The sequence below is a fragment of the Armigeres subalbatus genome, chromosome 1 (genome assembly GCF_024139115.2).
Source record: "Armigeres subalbatus isolate Guangzhou_Male chromosome 1, GZ_Asu_2, whole genome shotgun sequence".
Classification (NCBI taxonomy): Eukaryota; Metazoa; Arthropoda; class Insecta; order Diptera; family Culicidae; genus Armigeres; species Armigeres subalbatus.
In genome coordinates this window covers 95,509,225-95,531,413 of record NC_085139.1, presented here as the reverse complement: position 1 = coordinate 95,531,413, position 22,189 = coordinate 95,509,225, and the positions used below count along the sequence as shown (strand labels likewise).

Here is a 22,189-nt window from a genome sequence, read left to right as displayed (position 1 = left end):
CGAAATTAGACTTTGTCCAATTTCGCAACCTCGAAACCGAAACTCTGGAAATTTGCCGGTATCTGAAGACAATCTTTGGCTTTGGTCGTTCCACTTCGTTTCAAATTATAGAAGAGTCAAGAGTGATCGGTACAGTGTTTCGCGTCGTGGTGTGCTTGATTGGGTACATAAAACCATGTGAAATTCTTAAGTACATTTGCTAATTAAACTTTCCCTTTCCCAAGTTAATTTTTCCGTGTACCATATTCCGTTCCGTATATTACAAAACGGACTAAAGTGACGTGAAACTTTCGATCGTTAAACCGGTTGTACAGCGTACTGTCGCTCCACCACCAGCCTTCCCCGAGCTGCCGAAGCCAGCGAGTCAGACCGAACCGTCAGGCTCATCAATTATATCAGGCAGCCAGCCACTGAGCATCGATAGAACGACGTCCCCAAGCCCGTTGTTGAACATGCAAAGCGCGTGCAGCTTATCATCGTCACTACGTACATGATCGTACTTGTTAAAAAAGCCTGTGACTCGATCGCAGAGCCAAACCAAACGGATGACTCGTCAACATACACAAAAAGCGGGGGAAGCCTAGGAAGTCCACCCGACAAAAAGCAACTATGCAACGACAGTGACTTAGAGCAGGGCGTGAATTCTCTACCATAAATGGCGAACGAACCCCACGAAACTCCACGTGCTCCAAACCTTCATCAGTAGCTCAGTAGACAAAGCGTCGATATCATGTGTCTGCAAGAAGTCGAGAACGAATAGCTTTCCTTGCCTGGCTTTGTCGTTTTTGCTAATGTGGATCACACGAGAAGAGGCACCGCTGTTGCAGTGAAGGAGCACATCCAGGTCACTCACATCGAGAAAAGCCTCGACAGCCAGCTGATTGCGTTGAGAGTGCACGGCACTACAATTTGCAACATTTACGCTCCCTCCAGCACTGCACAGCGCGCTACTAGAGAAGAATTCTTCAATAGCACCCTGGCCTACTACCTCCGCCACCCCACTGTCAACATCATTCTCGCTAACGATTTTACTGTGTGCTGCAAGCTTGCGACTCGTCTAGCCCGAATACAAGCCCGTCTCTCAAAACAGCCGTCCAACAGCTGCAGCTGCTTGACGCGTGGGAAAAGCTGTGTCCGCTTGACCCTGGGTTCACGAACGTCAATTGAAACGCGTAATCTCCCCTTGACCGTATGTATGTAAGGGCCGGCCTATGAAACAAGCTGCAGTCCGCCTACACGCACGTACAGACCACAAAGCGCTGACAGTACAACTCTGTCCCCCCCTACTAGGACACGAGCCCGAGCGCGGCTTCAGGACTCTTCGACCGCATCTTCTAACCGAAGACAACATAGTCGAGTTCCATTATATGTGGCAAGATTGAACTCGGCAGCACAGGCTAATGCTATATCCGCACTACGATCGAATAACATGTTATTCGCGCTTTGGTGTTATTCGGCCAATAACATGTTTTTCGAAGGTAATATTCCCATACATTTCTGACAGCCGAATAACACCTTTGAATAACATGTTATTGCGAATAACATGATACAACTGATCGAATTTGCTGCTCGACTGAAGGCCGAAGGCCCTGCGCATGTTTTCTTGCATTCAAGTGGTTGGTCATTTCACGTGTCCAATTGGATTATACGGCAATGTCATTTTTGATTTCCTATTCGTTTTCTATCGGATTCTTCAATCAGCTGTGTAGAACAACGGAGCTGAAAATTGGCAAGGTATACTTCATGATGGACTGTCGCATTTAATATTTAATATTTAATATTTAATGTTTAATATTTAATATTCAATATTTAATATTTAATACTCAAAATTTAATATTTATAAATATTTAATATAAAATATTGAAAATTAAATATTTAATTTTAAATATTAAATATTGAATAATAAATTTTAAATTTTCAATTTTAAATAATAAATATTAAATATTAAATATCAAATATTAAATATTAAATATTAAATATTAAATATTAAATATTAAATATTAAATATTAAATATTAAATATTAAACATTAAGTACCAATTTGAAGTATTAAATATTAAATAATAAATATTAAATATTAAATATTAAATATTAAATATTAAACAATATGTAAATATTAAATATAAAATATAAAATATTAAATATTCAATAATAAATATTAAATATTAAATATTAAATATAAAATATTAAATATTAAATATTAAATATTAAATATTAAATATTAAATATTAACAGGGTGTCGACTACCTGGAAAAACCTGGAAAGTCAGGGAAAGTCAGGGAATTTCATTTTGGACCTGGAATGTCAGGGAAAGTCAGGGAATTTTAATTGAGGTCAGGGAAAAAAATCACAAAACCCAATATTGAAAATTTATAGTGATTTTTTATTAATTCGAACAATATACTAAACTCACTTATGACAATGAAAGTCTGAACCAATTTTAATCCATTAAAAAAGGACAAATCAAGGTACTACCCAAGTAACCATGAAGCTATATATGCATGTAAAAAACACAGCCCTAAAAGTTGACTTAAAGAGGAAAAGGGCAATTATAAGACCGAATTAATGGTTCATTACTTTGGCATGTTGAAATAAAGCACCAGTAATGCATCGCTGCATTCGTACTGCTGATTTAGAGTATCGTTGGCTGACAGTTGATAAATAAATGCAACAACACATCGTTAAAACAGATCTAATGCAATTAGCATTTAGCATGCCGATTTGTGATTGATATATGTGCAATATTGTAATGCTTGGTGTTACTTGGGTAAAACGTCGGATCAGAACTAATATAACGTTTTAGCTGTTCATCAGACTTTATAGCCGATAAACAATACTTCGAGGCAGTTACAGTCGACAACCACTTCCACTATCAAGCTATAAAGCTTATTTTTTGTGTGGCCGTTGGCAGTCGCTAGACTAAAAGTATACTCCGGACCCTTTTCATGTTCTCTATGGTAATAGAGTTTGTTTCTATTAATCTCTAAGGAATAACAGCCACGTCCCAAAGCCACGTTGCTCAAATGGTCACTGTTGAGACCTGATCCATATTGTCCCCTTTAATATTTTAGATTATTTAGACGGTGTGGTTTTGTGTCGGAGTTGATTTGATTTTTTTGCAGTTTCCTTATTAGTAGCGTTTGAGTCATGTTCCCATCAACCAAGAAGTTCTGGAAGTTTGTTCAAATACTTAATCATCAATCGCGAGAGCAATTCCTTATCAAACTATGTTGTTGTATTTATGATATATGAAAAATTCATTAAATGCGATCTATCTTGATAAATTCAAATTGCTGATTAGTAACCAACTCTAATAAAAAACCTAATATATCACATTACCTATTGAAGAAAATGTAACGCTCAAATATATCTAGTGAAAGCAGTCGAAACTGAATCAAATGGCTGAAATAGGGCATGGTTCAGAACCGTTCAACAAACAATCATCAAACATGTTCAACCTCCAACCAACAACTAGATATTTCGAAGCATTTTTTTCTTTGTCTGTCATAGAGTATTTGGAAGCTTGTTAAAAGAAAACGCCGAATAGTATCTTTGTAGACCTGCGACGGTACTCCACAGTATCGGCATCATCTTCAAACAAGATTCTGTAGGTAACGTTTTAAAAACATTTCGTGAACTTCCATTTGATGACGGGCTTATAAAGTCATTAGTCGATCCTCAAGTCCTTAGGTGGACAAATTAATGGTCATGTAGAGAGAATGACAACGGATAAAAGCAACATATGGTCTCATGAACTACCCTCATGAACGTAGGTGGCGATGTTCTCAATTAAACGTTACTCGATACTCCAAAATCATGCTCGGATGCAAGTGGAAGATAAAGTTGTTGTCAATAATAATGTTTCATTTTCACATTCGCAGCTTTTGATGTTTATTAAACAACTTTATCAGGAAGTATTCTGGTTGATCTTTGAGAATTTTCTCCAGAAATTAATTCAGAATTCTCACTGAAACATAAAAAAAATCTCAAAGGATTTAAACAAGCTGTCTCGATAGTTTTTATCCTGAAGCTCCTCGATGGATGTTCAGTAGATTTTTTCAAAAGGTCCGCTCCAAAAACTTGGTAGATTGTATGGTGTTTACTCAAATTTGAATTGAATGTTTTCGTGAAGGGATTCATATAAAAAATATGCCAAGGAGTCTTTAAACATTTTTTCACGAGTTCTTAAAAAAACTCTATTAGATGTTCCTTATTGAGTTTAATTGCTTGTTGCAGTTGTCTGCCTTTCTATAAATAAAGCAATACTGAAACTCCAAGACCATTTTTGAAAGTCTTGGAAGAATATGGAAGAATAATAGTCTTTTAACCTTGTAACATAAAATCAATAAAATAAATGGAGTAGGTGTAGCTCCCCTTAGCATTTAAGACTAGTTATGCCACTACTCCATAAACACGACCTAATATTCTATGCATATTTTGGATGGGACCATTGCTTTACGACCTGAGTGTATACAGATCAAAATATTGAAAGTATTTCAGTGGTTAGAATATTTTGCTGTGCTTACTGTAAGTGCTGCAAATCTATGTGAGCTTGTGGGTATTGGGTATTATATTTTTAGAAGTCCAAAAACTCCACAGAGTGTGAATAAGAATTCTATACTTGAGAGCCAGTGGAGGTTTCTCGGTGTTCATGAAAATGCCTAATCCGTAAATTTTTTAACGGCATTAGAAGGATATCTAGAAACTTCCACGACTGTTTGGAAAGAATTCATAAGTTGTGTCAAAAGATTTCACACAAATTTCCTGAATAATAAGGAAAACTTCAACGATTTGAAGTAGTCCGTCAATAGTCTTAGAGGTCTATTGCGACTCCAGGGAGTCCGTGAGAATTCCCAATGGTGGATGAAGGCACCAGAAAAATTATAACTTTAATTGGAGCCAATTTTAGAAAGATGTGGATTATGAAAATCTTTCAGGAGTTCTGCGCATTTACTTGAAACTTTATGAACGACCGGAACTACCTACGATATTCTAAAAATCCTTAAAGTTCTGTTTCTAGATAGAAGTTAGGCTTCCAGTAGCTCAGGAACTCATATGGATTTCAAGGATTCATTCACTAAGAGATTTTCATACGCTTCTAGAAATTGAAAAAAAAAAACATTTCTCATACCTGGAATTCTTAGAGGAATGGTCTGGAAAGTCAGGGAAAGTCAAGGAATTTAATTCTTAAATTTGAGTCGACACCCTGATTAAATATTACATATCAAATATAATATATAAAATATTAAATATTAAATATTAAATGTTAAATATCAAATTTTAAATATTAAATAATAAAAAATTGAATATTAAATATTAAATATGTATTTAATATCATATATTAAATAATTGATATTAAATATTAAATGTGTAATTAATATTGAATGGTAAATAATTAATAATAAATATGTAATTAATATTAAATGTTTAATAATTAATATTAAATATTAAATATTTAATATAAAACATTGAAAATTAAATATTAAATACTACATAAATATTAAATATTAAATTTTAAATACTAAATATTCAATATTAAATATTAAATGTTCATTCGCTCAACATAATATGATCTGTAAATTTAATACAACAAAAGCTGTTGACAAATGTCTCATTTCAAATAAAAATATTTACAGGATTGGAAGAAAAAAATACATGCAAACATTTTTTAGAATTCCATTTTGATAAAATAAATTAAAATACACATACATGTGGACCATAACTACATATCTTCTAACTAAAACAAATGTCAAAAAATGAACATGTTAATTGTAAGTTCGAGAAATCATCCTGGTGGCATGTTTTATGTCTAGAGAGTGTAAAACAAAATATTTTGAAAAACCAAACAAATATCAAAAAATTACATGTTATCAGAAAGTCGTGAGAATGTAATACAAAACATCTTCTATCAATCAATAAGCTGTATGTTTAACAGAAACCTTTTCAAAACTTACTTCAAACACGTTATACATCAATTTTTAAATTCGGTATTACTTGGGAAACTTTCAAAAATAATTTTAAAATTCATAAAAAATAAAGCTAGATTAAAAGTGAATTGAATCCATAGTTAATAAAAACAAGAATAGATTTTTAGGATGCCTTACATTTTATTTGAACCGTCTAATTCATATTGACTTGAATATATTCAGCCCTTAAGCTATCTGCCTTCAACTGAATGCGTAGGACTGCGAATCCAGAGTTAACAAGTTTGATTTTCGGTTAAGTCTAGTATGTTTTCGAGTGGAAAACAATCTCGATTGCTTGGGCATAATGTATCCATTGTACTTGCCAAACAGGACATACACTTATGCAATGGCGGGCATAGAAAAGCTTTCAAATTTTAACTGAGAAAATGGTGAAGGATACCAAGTTGAAAAACGCGCCAGGTTCCACTTGGAATTTAGACCCGTAGAAGAAGAAAAAGATGAAGAAGAAGTGAATGCGTTTGAATATCTTTATTTCGTTTGAATCATTTTACTCTAGTATCTATTTTAGTTAGTAGTACTCCACGGTCCATTCCTAGCGAAACACAACAACGTAGTTCCGTGCCTGGCCTCGTTCACCTAAGTTGAGATATAAATGGAATGTGATGAATGGTTTTAGCTGATTTTGGCAACTAATACCATCTCCTCTGATGATGATTACGTGCGATATCATCCTGCGTTGTTTAATTGTTATTTTAATATAAAAATTGGAAGTTACTTCGTACATCCTCTTGTGGGTGAAACGACGGTGGGTTTCTTACTCTTAAAACCAATTATAATACTATCACTACCCGCAACTTGTGGTTTTCCGATTGGTGACCTTTTGAGCAAAACTGGATCTACAAAATAGGTGCAGAATAATCCGATCAACGATACAACCAAATAGGGGAGGACAACCAACACTGATGACACTTCCCATTGGGTCCAAGGACTAGACGCATCTAAATACATAAAATTATTATCGTCAGTAACATTATTTCGAAAATTTCAAAAATATGTTGCATAATAAACTGTTTCGGACTTACCCCAGTAAAAAGCCGTCGGTCGCTCCAAACGATAGCACTGAATATTTTTGGAATTTCCACCGTAGTTCTCGAGTTAGTTCGGGTTCCAGGAATCCTGTTTTCTTACGCTGAAGTTGTTCCATGAATTCCATTGTCACACTGTTTTGGCGATACAATTTTGTTTAACTTGAATTCACGTTGGCTCGTCTTGCAGCTGCTAAACATTGTATTATTTCTGATTCATCTTGACCTTCCAGGCTCCATTGATACTTTCTGCCTGTGTAATATTTATGGAATCCTCGACTTCACATCCCGTTCACCGGTGACGAAACCTAAGACAAACAATACACACTATTTTATATAGAAAGCAACATCAGTAAACAAGCTAATGAAATTACCTACTTGTGTAACCACAGTTCCTAGCCGATTTCCGAAGGAAAAATGAGCAAAATAAAATTTAAACGAAGCACACAAATACTTCTGGCTTTTTAGCGCACACTAACCACTATCAGTTTCATCCCATACTGAACTCACGCCTTCGGAGTTTGGTCCGCTTCTTGCAATTACGAAGAAAATAGAAAATTAATAAATCTCATTACCGCTGAACAGTTCTTTATCGCAAACAGATTAATTGTTTAATAATAATTGAATTCTAATTTGAAGAATCTCGCTGCATATTTGTAAACAAACAACAAACTGCTCGAAAAAATTTGGCGCTTGACACATGCTGTCAGCTGTCAAATAGTATTACCTAAAATGCTAGTGCGAACGGTTTTGTTATTCAGAAGTAACACCTTCGAATAACATGTTATTCAGCTGTAATCTGAACAAGGCATAAAAGCCCAAAATCAAATCGTTTTTCAAGTGGAAATCTCGAGCCGTTTTCGAGGAATTTCACGATGCGCATCAGCGTCGAAGCCGACGGGATCCCACGAGAGTTTTACCTCCGCATGTTCAACGTCATCCACCGTGAGTTGAGCCTGCTACTCAATGAAGAACTCGTCGGCAATCTTCCTCATGCTTTCGTGGAAGGCATTATCGTACTGGTGAAAAAGAAAGGCGGAGACAACTCTGCCTTTCGCTGCTCAACAGCGAAGCGATTATAAACTTCTCCCCGGCATATTCGACTAGAGTGCGTATTGCAAGCCCACCGAGTTTTGAGCGACGGACAAAAATGTTCGAACTCAGAGCGCAACATATTCCAAGCCACTCTCGCTCTGAAAGATCGGATAACCAGTATCGATCGGGTGCGCCATTCATTCCTTTTCGACACCATGCGATCGCTCGGCTTCAACGAGGAACTGATCGCTCTTTTACCAGTAGGTCTTTATCCCGACTACTCATTAATGGGCGCCTCTCTCGTTCGTTCGAGATTGCTCGTTCTGTGCGGCAAGAGGACTCGTTGTCCATGCACCCTTTCGTCATCTACCTTCATTTTCTGGTGTGCCGGCTCGAGCAAGTGTATGGGGAAGATTTCCTTATTGCCTACGCCGACGAAATCAGTGTCATCGTAACGCTCAAAGGTCACGCGCGTGGCGTAACATCCGTATGAAAGAGCTCCTGTCAGCACAACGATCTCAACTTTATCTCTTCGTCAACGGGAAATCAAAATTTATCAGCTGATGAGAATTGCCAACACCGTGGAAATCAAACACCCGAAAAACTTCAACATAAATTCTCTTTTCGCGCTCGTGTTGGCCCGACTTGGAAAATATTGCATCAGAAGCTAGCGTAAGTAATGGATGGATGGAGACGTCTCGTGTGAAAATTCTGAAACTGCTAATAAACTACATCTGGTTCGTTCATAATAATAATGATAAAATAAATGTTAACGATTAACATTTTTGAACTATACTATAACATTGTAAATATTAACATGATATTTTGACTAAATAAACTGAATTTCAAACCACAAAAAAAAACATCACAGTCAGTGATCATCCAAGAAATGTCTTATTATTTTGTAGCTTCTTAATGGTTTCCACCTCATCTGGTGTAAGAGGCAAATAACTTGTTGATCACTGCCTTTCATTCTAGCTGTTGTCAGCAGGTTATCTACCATTGCCCTGACAAGGTATTGTCTATCTTGCCCCATATGGTCAACTTGCCAAAAATGAAATGATTCGTTCTTTTATTTTAATACATTGAACTAATGTAATATTGTTGTTTACTCCAACCAGAACAAAAACAAAAAGGTGAAGAAAAACAAGATGACCAAGCTGGACAATCGTTGTCTGGGCTTCTCGGTGACCGCTGCCCCGGACCGTCTGAATGTCGGCGATCGCGACTACGGTGACAATGCCTAATCGGGCACGAACACCAAAAGGTAGGCAATCAAAAAGGGAAACACACATTTCCGTTGATCTGATCTGATCCCTTACATATTAAGAGCGGAACACAACTACATGCACGTTTGAAATAGGAGTTTTTTTTTTCATGCTAGGACACAGTAATAAAAAGTGCAGTGAGCGCTTTCGATGAAACAGGAAAGTTATGATGAAGTGCTTTCAATTTGCGTTTTCCCTAAAATAGGAAAAAAAAATAAAACATACATAAACAATAGTTTTGGCGTTGCATAGGACAAACGAAATAAATCATAAACGAACACATTTAGCCAAGAGAATAGTAAACAAAAATATATGGAATTTTAAAAGGACATACTACACAACAGCATTGAAAAAAAACATATATTCGGTTTCGGTTTTGCCCATCCAAACAGGAGGAATGTCGAGCGACATACCGCGGTGTAGTGCGATGTATAATAATAATAGTGAGAAAATTAGGAGTCAGTTTTGTCTATGTTTTCGTTAGTCATCCTAATAATACTTTTCATTGTATCACTGTGAATCGAATGGACATGATTGTATGGCGTTTTTGAATTACAAAGCACTTGTTCGGAATTCAAATGGCGGCGTTGTTTTTTTTTCGGGTGGTAGACTCAACTGATAACTCAGGGATGGTTTCAATTATTCTGTCGGCGTTTGACTTGTTTGCCAAAAACTCATTACAGGAGTAGACACAAAATCAGCTTATGGAATTAGTTATGGACAAACGAGCCAAAGTCCGACAAAATGATTGAAACCATTCCTGCACAGGATACGAAGATCACAAAATGTCAACGATACGTTATCTACACGACAGTTCCTCAAATCTTCAATCTGATTTGTTTATCTTCCTCACGGAGTGATTCAGCTCATTGTACTAGTCAAAAAAATTGTCGGATTGTTGTGGTTACTTGTTCGACCCACCGTAGACGTCCGATTGTTTTGTTATGGACGATTCTATCAGTAATTGATAGTTTAAATACGTTTTCTCCAATTATTTACCTTCTGCATGTTTGAGTTCAAAATCTTCTTCGAAATGAGGATCCTGTAGATTTATCAGTGCATTTTTTTCTTCTGCGTGATTTTGTGTAATAAATCAACGCATATGAAATGTTCAAAACCTCACTTGACCTTAGGATTAGGATAAAGATTGCCTCTCCCAAAGAAGAGACTTTCCCTGCTCTCATGATGCGCCCGAGTTCCGTTTACTCGATCTTTCTAGCATCATAGTATCGAAAATTTAAGCTAGAATGAGTTATCCAGAAGAGGCAATATAATTTATTTTAAAGTCAGTAATGCCATTAAACGGCAATTGTAGGTCCGTTTTCCACAATCAAACTTGTTGATTGTACACCCGTTCAAATATGTTGACTCAAGATCAGCGTCGCTCCTTATCGAAAGAACTTATTAGAGAAAGGTCAAATTTCAAGTTTATTAAAGTCAAATAATTATAAATTTATGCGCAATCATCGGTTCGTTTATAGATACATAGAAAACACATACGTTTGAAGTAGATCAGAAAACAAAACAAAAATGATATCTTAACTTTATTTTCTATTCACATTAGATGTGAATAAAAACAGATTTTTTTCCCAAAATAGCAATAAAAAATATTGATAATTTTGATTCACAAATCAAGTGAAGTATTGTTATGTTCAACCATACATTCTATATTTTGTTTTTGTTTAGACACAAATTTGACGTTCGTATAATTTTGATCTTAATACTGTTTGCTAGTGCAGAAAATTATGTTCCTCCTTTTAATTTATTAGTTTATTTATCATATAACGTCAATGTTTTTCAAAATATTACATGGAAATCAGAATATAGTTCAATTTAAATCATGTATCGTACCCAAATTAAAATATATAAAACCAATGAAATTTATAACTATTCGAATAACAGACAGAAACAAAAATTCCCGTTTATTGTCAGCGAAATGTGTGTTGTCCCGAGTCGATCCCGCCCAAGGGCGGTCTGTTAAAACAATTATATATTGTTAGGTAAGCGGAAATAAATCATAGAACCCAGTTCCGATAAGTTGATCAATGCAAAGGCGCAGAGAACTTTCGAAACAATAAGCTGTTACACACAACAACATACCTAGTTCTAAATAGAAACAATACAAAAATAAAACACAGTAACAATCGAAAACAAAAGATAAACCGGAAGTGAAAAGGAGTACCCACAAACTAGCCATTCAATCGCAGCAGCTGCCACTGTCGGGATGTTCGATTTTTGCCTAACAAAATTGACTTAATTGTTTTCTCCGGAATCACAGTAAGTTTCGGCTAACTAACGCCACTTTTGCAGAGACCCCAGAATTTAGTGCTGCCAAACAAGCGGCTTTGCAGATTTTGTTGTATCTAATTTCACAGCAGAAACCGTACAAAATCGTTGAAACGGGCATCACTGATTTAATCAGATTTGAATCGAATTCGCAGCAGGTTCTGCAGGTCTGTTGAACTGAAGCAAAGTCTTGTCTTTGGATGAGCATGCTACAGTAATCGTCGAGTAATCGTCTGTTAATTTCCATTTTTTTTTAGAACTGCGTTTGTTAACCTTTTTCTTGAGAGGTAACCCCTTCGAACTTTTGCGTTAGTTGAGGTACGCTATATTTGTTAGCTGTAAATGCAAATAAGCGTAGATAAAATATGTGAAAAATGGACCTGAAAACTAACAGGATATATGCTGCCGCTAACCGCAAGTCAGTCCCATATGTATATGGATGCCACATACAGACGGGACTGACATGCGATTAGTGGGAATATGGTTCTCCATAAAGTTGACTGAAATTTTAAATTAGAAGAATTCCGAGCCTCTTGAAAGGGGGCTTTCGATCGATTTAAAAGCCACTTCTAAGCATCTCTTAAGGACGCCTCTATGCCTCTCTAAGTACTCTTCCGAGCCAATAAAAAAACGTTTTGTTTGCCATCTTCGAAGGAATTCCTGGAGAATTTCCGAAGCTATTTGTGGAGAAATCTAGAAATTTATTCGGGAAATCAATTTGGGATTGGTTTGTAAATTCTTTTGAGTATTCCCTCGGAAATTCTTCAAGAATTTATTAAAAAATTCAAAATCACTAAGGATTTTCCAAAGCAATTCCTGAAGGAACTTCCAAAGGAATTTCAGGATTAATTTTCCATGGAATTTCCGAAGGATTTTTTAATTAAATCACTAAAAGAGTGTCCATAAGAATGATAAGTGCAATTTTCCAAATTATTTCTGGGGGAATTTCCAAGATAAGTACCCGAAGGTAATTCCGGATGAATTTCAAAAGGAATTTCCGTATGGATTTTTGAGAAATTTCCGAAAGGAAATCTAGAGGGATTTTCGAAAAAAAAGTGTATAGGGGTTTGTGAAGGATTTTTTTTTCAAAAGAATCTCTAAACTATTCGCGTAGTTTCGGCTTTTCAGTTTGTATATTTAAAAAAAAATAACCGAAAATTCAAAGCAATTCCTGATGAAATTTCCGAAAGAATTCCTAAACAAATTTCAGTAAAATATATGAAGAAATCTGCAAAGTATTTTGCTAAGATATATCCGAGGTATTTTCTGAAGATATTTTCGAAGATGTTCCTAAAGGAATTTCCAAAGAAATTCGTAAAGGAATCGTCTAATGCATCTATATTGGAATTTTCGGAACAATTCTTTGAGATGTTTTCTAAAGGTTTTGCAAAGAAATTTTCGAATCTTGGAGGAAGTTCCGAGGGAAATTCTGAAGCAATTCTTAGAGTTCTTTCTTTGGGGGAATTTCTGAAATCAGTTTCGAAGGATTTTCCGATGGAATCAATGGAGGAGTTTACACAGGAATACCTTGAGGAATTTCCGATGCGATTTCTGAAGGAATTTTGAGGTGAACTTGCGAAGGAATTCCTGAAAAAATTTCTTAAGTAATTTACGAGAAAAAATGTTGCCACTAATAATTTCTTTCGAAAAGTGTTTTTCGCAATATATACTTGTTTGAATCGATTATCGGCAAAAATCTATATATGGCACCTCTGGTAATTAATGTAAACAACTGGACAAATCAGGGAATTTTGTTTTTTATAGATGAGTAGACACCATGAAATGAAATGTTTTATAAGTGAGCATAAAAGTACATATTTCACAAACATGTGATGTATTGAATTCGAATGTTGTCATGGCACATGAGTTAGGACGGGATGCAGTGATATCTTTTTCAAATACGTCTATTTGCTAGGCTCAGACGTGTATACAACTTTACAGATCCACGACCTTTATGATATGTTGAAAACCCTTTATTATGATTATTATCAGTTAGTAAAAAGGGGATATACACCAACGTACTCGTGGTGACTCGAGGTTAGGTTGGGAGGTTAAGGATGGAGAAAGCTTAGGATTTGGGATCAGAGAATTTCAGCTGCTCATCCATGTATTTGGCCTCAAAGACGGTATTACGCGGCACCTTGAAGAAAGGGTTCGACTGGGAGTGATTACAATTTGTGGGATCAGAGTGTAAATTTATCCCCTGTGTTCGTCTTTTCGATATAATTTTATTATTAACCGCCGTACGGTTGAAAGGCGGACCCCGGCGATAATTTTAAGTTCAGCTAAGGTACCCCGGGGCAAGTGGGACCTAGAAAACAGGGTGTTCGAGGACATTAACCACGGATACATCTTTTCATGCTTCCATTGTTACGAGATAAACCGGCCAAGGGCTGAATATCTCGTTAATAAAGATTATAATAATAATTCCATTGTTGAAGTGTAGACGTGTTGGTCGCCATTTATTCAATTACAAAACATAGTGACATTGGCAGTGACAAGAATAAATTTAACTGTAGGACCCACTTACCCCTTCAAATGGGGGAAGTGGGACCTATTCTTTATACTGTCGAACGAAATTAATTTGAAGAGTGTTGATATAATGTTCATTGTTCTAATTATTTTTGAGTCGTAGTATTTTCAGATCATGGATGGAGGTTTATTGCTTGTCGGACTTTTGTTTTTGCAACAAGAAAGGGATTATAATGTTAGCAGATATGAAAACAAGAGTTTACTATTTAATTGTTGTCTAAGCTTACTTTCGAACCAAGTGCTTTAGGTGGAAAGGATAAGAAAATCTTTGTTCATTTTTCGTATGAATATTTCTCTATTAAGAAAACAAATTATTACATAAAACAGTACTTCGAAAGGAACGTTTTTGATTCAGGCGATGCGCAGTGCTGTAAATTTGTAATAGAACAAAATTGCCAATTTAGGTCTTAAGCACTTTATTTATCTAGAAATCTAGAAATCTGATACGAAGTTTAAAAACAACAAAACCTGTTGACCTATTGTAGAATAAATAGATTATTTGCACTGTAAGCGATAAATTTCGTTATTTTCATTGTTCTTTTTCACGCGGGAGATAATTTTCATAATGTAAAATACAATTAATAGACAACTGTACAATACTTCTTAACAACGAAACCATCGATATCAACTGCATTTGATTCAGATCCATATGATATTATGAGTGTCGAAATTATTTTTCACTAGGCAACAATCTAAAACAGGTAAATTGGCTCTATTGAAAATCTCGTTCACATATATCCCACTTGCCCCATGTATGTTAAAACTCAGGGGTAAGTGAAAATTGCAGATTTTGGCTTTATTTAAAACTTTTGAATCGATTTCCATGTCACATAGTTATTTAATCGCTCGCTTTCCACATCAATGATGAATTTAGAAACGACCATTTTGATGGAAATCCATGAAATTAAATTAAAAGTAGTAGCTTTTCCCAGTAGTTTGAAGTGGGGCTACCCCAAATGGCATAATTCCATTCGGCATAAGTCCGTTTGGCATAATGCCATTTGGCATAACGAGTTGAATAGCCAGGGGCCTTTTGGCATAAAGACCATTTGGCATAACGACCGTTTGGCATAATACAGGAAAATAGTCATAATGATTTTAGGGCCATTTGGCATCATGCACATTTGGCATAAAAACTAAAAGAATTATAAAAACTGTAGGAAGAAGCTCAATTTACATCTGTATTATTGCCTTTTTCTGGGCATATGCGTATTTCAAGGAATGATTTACTTATTCTCCTAATGGGTGGCAACCAAAAAATGGGATTATTGTTCCGTGGTTCATCGTGCTGCTTCTGATCCTGCTTATGAGTTGCTTCGTGGCTTTGGCATTACAATCACCTTTGTATACAATAGAGCTGAGTAGACCAAATAATGCTTTGGCAGTTTTCACAACATTTTCACGTTTAAAATGTTCGACCGTGTACTTTTCCCATGATCTTTGTTCGCTTGAAAAATTTACAAAGCGCGCCGCAGTATTTTTTGTTTCTACGGCATGTTGTGAGCAGTGTTGGAGTGAAAGTGTGTGTGTGACAATTCTTAAAGTCATATTTCTCTTGCCTTATTTCGGGTAAATGCGTACTTTTAAAGAAGGAGTCATTTACTCTTTTGCTTCATCCCGGGCAAATGCGTACCATGAAAGAAGGAGTCATCTTCTTTTTTGCTTCATCCCGGGGAAATGCATACTTTTAAAGAAGGAGTCATCTACTCTTTTGCATTATTCCGGGCACATGCGTACTTTTAAAGAAGGAGTCATCTTCTTTTTTGCTTTATTCCGGGCAAATTCGTACTTTTAAAGAAGGAGTCATCTACTCTTTTGCATTATTCCGGGCACATGCGTACTTTTAAAGAAGGAGTCATCTTCTTTTTTGCTTTATTCCGGGCACATGCGTACTTTTAAAGAAGGAGTCATCTACTCTTTTGCATTATTCCGGGCACATGCGTACTTTTAAAGAAGGAGTCATCTTATTTTTTGCTTTATTCCGGGCAAATGCATACTTTTAAAGAAGGATTCATCTTCTTTTTGCTTCATCCCGGGCAAATGCATACTCGCAATCGTAAACAATGCCTTTTCCTGCAAATTTCTCAACAACTAGGACCGCTTCCAGCTAACAATCACTTGAAACTGGTGGCGCTCCCTTCTATTAAACAGAAGTGGAAAATATCGCCAAAAGTCTTTAATCTTCCTGAAATCAGCAGAAGAAGTCAATGTTTACGTTTGCGGCTTTCGCCCTTATGAAATAACAATGTCAATATATTCGTACGATTAACCTTTTTTGTGCCAAATAATAGTATTGCTGAACGGCCCGTTGTATTTAATTTATTTTTCGAGGATTATGCCAAATGGTCATTATGCCAAACGGTCGTAATGCCAAATGGCCTCGAGGTACTCAACGAATTATGCCAAATGGTCGTTATGCCAAATGGCCTTTACACATTTAAATCGTTATGCCAAATGGCATTATGCCAAACGGCCTTATGACATTATGCCATATGGGCTTCCCCCGTTTGAAGTCACGATCAAGTAATAGCATTATTATGGTGCCGGGGCGCTCCTTAGCCGTGCGGTAAGACGCGTAGGCTACAAAGCAAGACCATGCTGAGGGTGGCTGGGTTCGATTCCCGGTGCCGGTCTAGACAATTTTCGGATAGGAAATTGTCTCGACTTCCCTGGGCATAAAAGTATCATCGTGTTAGCCTCATGATATACGAATGCAAAAATGGTAACCTGGCTTAGAAACCTCGCAGTTAAGAACTGTGGAAGTGCTTAATGAACACTAAGCTGCGAGGCGGCTCTGTCCAAGTGTGGGGATGTAATGCCAATAAGAAGAAGAAGATGGTGCGTGGGGTGAATTCGTTGATAGTTGTGCTCTCTTACCATCCTCTTACCCCGTATTTTCACTTGCCCGGGGTACCTTACCATAAATTCTATCACTCCCAGTCGGAGATTTGTGAACAGCTTCGTAATGAAATTCATCTGCGAAGCAGATTCGAACAGCACTCGGCATAGATAGGGAGTGCTGGTCAAGACAACTGCCGGCAAAAGCAGAGTCTGCTTCTCGGTGTCACCAGCCCTGGCAGAAATAGTGTTCGTTGAATAGGGGAGGAGAAGACCACCAGATGTCATCGAGAAAAAAATAGAATCATTGAAATTTCACACGGTGTGGTATAGGAAATGAAATATTTTTTTGTTATAAAAAAAATAAAGTTGTTTTTCAAAAAAAATCTTGGTTTAAGGGGTTAGAATTTTAAAAGCACACAAAATAGACATGATATCTCGATTTATATATATTTTTTATCGAATAGGACCGTTACAAATATTTCATTAACTTTTTGTCCCACTGGTCTCCGAGAGGTCAAGGGGGGGGATAATAAAAAATAAATATTAAAATGATAAAAATCAAAAAACTCCTAGGATTTGTTAAAGAATGTTTTGAAAATCCTCAAAATTATCCAAATTTTATTTTGTTGCCCCCTCAAATTTTTTTCACTTATAATGCGTTTTCCGACTAGGACTCTTCCATAAAAAAAAATGTAACATGTCTTGTTTTGACTTGTTTTACGTAAACCCTAATTTTTAAAAATTATTTGTTTATTTTTGTTGTTGCCTCGTTGCCTGTTTTCCCGCTTGCCGGACAGTGGCAACTATATTGCCACCAATTTTTCAATGTTTCTGAACTGTTTAATGTATAACAAACCTACATTTGTGTGTAATATCATGTCAACATTGTGTCCTATTGTTCTTTTTGTTAATTTATTATTTAGATTCGTCTGCTTTATAAAGGGTTAAAGGCTTCACACTTCTTAAAGTATTTCTCAACGGGACACTGTTTGTCTTCGTTACGTTATGTTTGCACCTCCCATGCAGTATGGTAGTAATTGTTGATCAAATCTTGATCTATGATAACTGCTTTTCGTGCGACAAGACTATTTTGCAGGTTGAACCGTTCTAGTACTGGATCCTCTTAGCGATATCGATTCATACCCGTGATAAATTTTGCTTTGAACGAGCAGGTACTACTCCTCATATGATCTCTCGAAAGTCGGCAAAGAAACTGGCTATGGTGGAAGTCAAAAAGCAAAGTTAATTTTTTGAGGTGATAATTATTGTCGACACCTCCCATTTAAATAACACTGTCGTCTCACGTGATATGTGCTTCGAATTCGACTATTATCGAGTCATTAAAACTGCAGCAATTCAGTGAATTTTTGGTCCAAAGTTTTTCATGTAGAATTTTTTAATTCGTTTGCTATACCTATTGTTAGACGCAATGGAGCATGATCTCATATAGTGGATAAGCATTTTGAAAGGTTTTCAAAATCATAAGTCAGTCGTTTTGATAATTTATCCTTAGATTTGACAAATATAAAATGGAAGAAATGTAATTACATCTATCAAAGGTAGATTCATATTTTTTCCCTAAGCAAATCAGTGACTGCTACTTACCTGTACGGTACGGTGAAATTTTGCATAGGAATTTTTTTCGAGGAGATGAAGCTTTTGAGCACAACCCGTTTTTGAAATTCGAAAAGTTTACCCGTAATGCTGGGTAGACACCTTTACGTGGTGTGTTACGGGGTAAGATCTACCACGGTTACATTGCCAGCTACAGGCAAATCCTGACCCAACGAATACCTTCCTCATTATCCAACTCCGTGGTACTTATGAGGCTGTCGCTAAGTAGGTGGCCTCTCGTTAAGTAAGTACTACATCAACACTTCCTTCCTCTCCCTAGTTACGGTGAAGATGGGTGTGGCCAGGAGTAGTAATCCTCAGGCTTTTGTTATTTTTGTTTAAGACTGGAATCAAGGACCACTCCCCTTCTTGATTTCTGATAGCATTCTAGATAAGGATCTCAAAAGTAAAACATGAGTATCACTAGTGTTCAATCTACGAATTACACCGTAACAATGCTAATGCTAATGCTTAAAACCCGTTTTTGAAATTCGAAAAGACGATTTTTATTGGCACCCTACCGTACACATTTATCAGCGCGTATTCCATTTCTGAAGTCATGTCATGTAACAAAAAGGCCTTTTATCTATGAGTAAAAAGAAAATCTATGAACGATAAACTTTCAAGAATCTAATTCAGATGTTCAAACTTTACATGTTAAGATTACTAAGAACTTCCATAGTGATTTTCATTATCGAAAACACATAATTCTTCCAGTTGCAAATTGATTCTTATTTTTGCAGCTTGTATACCGTATTTTTTAGTGATGTATGTGATTTCAAAAATCATTCTCCAACAAAAAGACCAAAAACAATGGCTATCTTTTGCGGACAGATAGTGGCAGCAGCAGCTAAGATCCAAAATAACAATATGAGCTTCCACCACAGAGACCGAAAACATTGTTGAAGCAACATGAAGGGCAGAATTTTGGCGCGTTACACGTTGAAACATAACTTTTATGCTGGCACATTGATGATTGATTGATTGCTATTGTTCGTTTTTTTTCATTGGATTGGAAAAGAAATTTAGTAGTCAAGAATAAAACATAGACCGAGAGAGGGAAACCTATTGTTCAATCCCCCATCGTGAGGATAGCTGATGGATTATTCTATTATATTACACAGAAATAATTAAACACACTTATTAAACTTGCTGATGATGATTATGATGCTGATGCTGATTGCAAAACCCAATATTGATTGATCGTTTTACTGTATTTGTTAAAAAAAATAATAAAAAAAATCAACTGATAAAAATATTACCCTTATTATACACCGATCATTTTCCTTTCTATTGAAATGATGTTTCCTTGATGGCGTCGGACGCGATGCGGAAGAAAAGCAGCGCACGGAAGCGCAATAAAAAACTTGAGAAGTAAAAAAAACAGTAAAAGTAAGAAAAAGAACACACTGTAATTAAGAGCGAGAACTACAGAGAAGAAGTTAAACTACTACAAGAACAACAACAGAAAATGATAATTTACATAATTTCGTATATAAAAAAGGAATAAAAATTAGAAGTTATATATCCTTGAAAAAATAAAACATAATTGCGTAATGGCTTCATCGCTTGAAATGGAAACGAAAGAACACCCTGTACACAAAAACACGTGCTCAACTCGAGTGCTGGGGAACTAAAAATACACACCGTAACGGACCGCGCGCATCGTAGATTACTCCATTGTTCGGCAATCACGAGTGTCCACACGGTTGCGGGCGGTCAAATAGGGAAGACGAAGAACTCATGAATGAAATTCCAAAATATAGGGCCCGTATTTGACTATGTTGCTTCCATTCATCAATAATCTTGTCTTTTGTCCAATTAGCAGACGCTTTTGTGTGATGATGTCTTCCCACGATCAATAGTTGTGACCATGGTACTTTCAATCGTAAGTAATGTTGCTATGGGAATTGATGTAGACAATGTTCTATTGCTAAAATAAGTTATCTGTCGCTATTAATATAAATTTTCTGGTAACTGAAATATATTCAACAATAGGAAGTTCCTCTAGAAGTTGAACAACTACAATAGCAAAACAACATGACGAGGGAAAAATGGGACAAGTTTCTACTCCCAAAAAGGACCATCAGCACATGGACCTTACGGAATCAACTATGAAACCCTGAAACTGATAGAACGACAATTGGAAATAATTACGGCCATAACACAAGATACAATCACTGTGCTACAGTGCACGCACAGTGTTGCATTTTGCCGATTTCGTGCGCTTAGCATAGCATAGCATCGTTTCTGTTGATTTTTTCGCTTTGTTTCTCGTTTGTTCGGAGAAGATGTTAGATTTGAAAAGCACCTTCTTTGAGAAAATCTATATAGGCCTATATAGTACGAGATATGTGCAGTTCTCTGTGGAAGATCCCTTAAAACAGTTTTTTGAGCATAACTTTTTTTTTCTATGTTTCTTCTACAAAGTTGTTTGGCTAACAGAAATACACGTTTTTGTAGAACATTGCGAAGCTCTATCTTTTAAAATTGAAAAGTTATTTGAGAAAATGTGTTCTTCCTAAGGGTATTTTAGAATCGTGTAACTTGTTCCAGCGCAAAATGGCCCACACAACTTTTTAGTACACTGAAACTGCTGTATGTTTACTCTTTTCTAGCGGTTAAAGCTTGTGTTTAAACAGGAAATTACACATGAGTTTGTAGCGTACTACGCAGTACGCATTCGATTAGTTGAACTAATGCTCTCGGGTGAACAGAAAAACCCATCTGTGTTTCAAAGTGAGAAGATGTAATAAAGTACTCAGTTCGATCTGTGACTGCAAAGAGAATAGTCGTGTTTGTTTTTACTATTGAAGACAGGATACCCACGGAGTCAAATAGTTTAACCTTTTAGTAAACGGTTATACAAGAACATAATAGGTGGCGACGAAGGTAAATCGGATTATTTAAGTCAAACGGAATATTTCTTGTAGCAAAGAAAATTCTAGCGTGAATATGTGCGGCAAAGTTAGCAGAGTGTAATACTTGGAGAAACTTGTGCTTAGACGGTGTGCAGTTGACTGTTGAAAAGAGTGATTAAGTACTGCAGTAGAGTCATTGTGTTGAAGCATATTTGATTTGTGAAAACTTGACTGGTATTTCGAACGTATATCTTAAGAATTTTATTCAACTCGTGTTTCCTTCTATTGTTCACAGCGGCCGGTAGTGTCCATATCTTGGTGGTACAAAGCCTGCAATACATCAGTTAAGTCTATTGTGTGGCGCACAAAGACCGCGTCTCCATTATCTGCGAGTTCAGCGGCACAGCGAGAGGGGATCAGAGATTCCTAGTGAGTGAGCAGTGAGGATACAAGTGAGTCGTGAGTAAGGCCTCCGGCTGTGACTCCATACTGTTTAAGCTCAAAGGTTGCTATCGACTGTGTGAGTGCATCTGCATATAAATCACCTCCTCAACATTGACCGTAAGTCTGCTATTCCTTTTATTGATATTTAATTTAATCAGAATCAGTAGTGAAAAAATGCCATCATTCGGTACATTGGATCACTATGTGAAAGGATCTTCATTTACCAATTACATGGAACGTCTAGAACACCTCAGCTCGTTCAACGGCTGGACGGAAGGAAACTAGAAATCTCGCTTA

The 22,189-nt window shown here is 36.3% G+C and overlaps 1 protein-coding gene across 2 annotated transcripts in view; it reads left to right on the top strand.

Moving 5' to 3' along the window:
• Positions 1 to 20,136, top strand: part of LOC134202906 (GIGYF family protein Gyf) — a 119,291-nt gene extending 99,155 nt beyond the window's left edge. For both annotated transcript variants that reach the window (XM_062677904.1, XM_062677915.1), the window contains exon 9: positions 9,168 to 20,136. In XM_062677904.1, coding sequence (XP_062533888.1) covers positions 9,168 to 9,293 — 126 coding nt within the window. In that variant the 3' untranslated portion in view covers positions 9,294 to 20,136. The remainder of the gene's footprint in view (positions 1 to 9,167) is intronic.
• Positions 20,137 to 22,189: the final 2,053 nt, after the last annotated feature.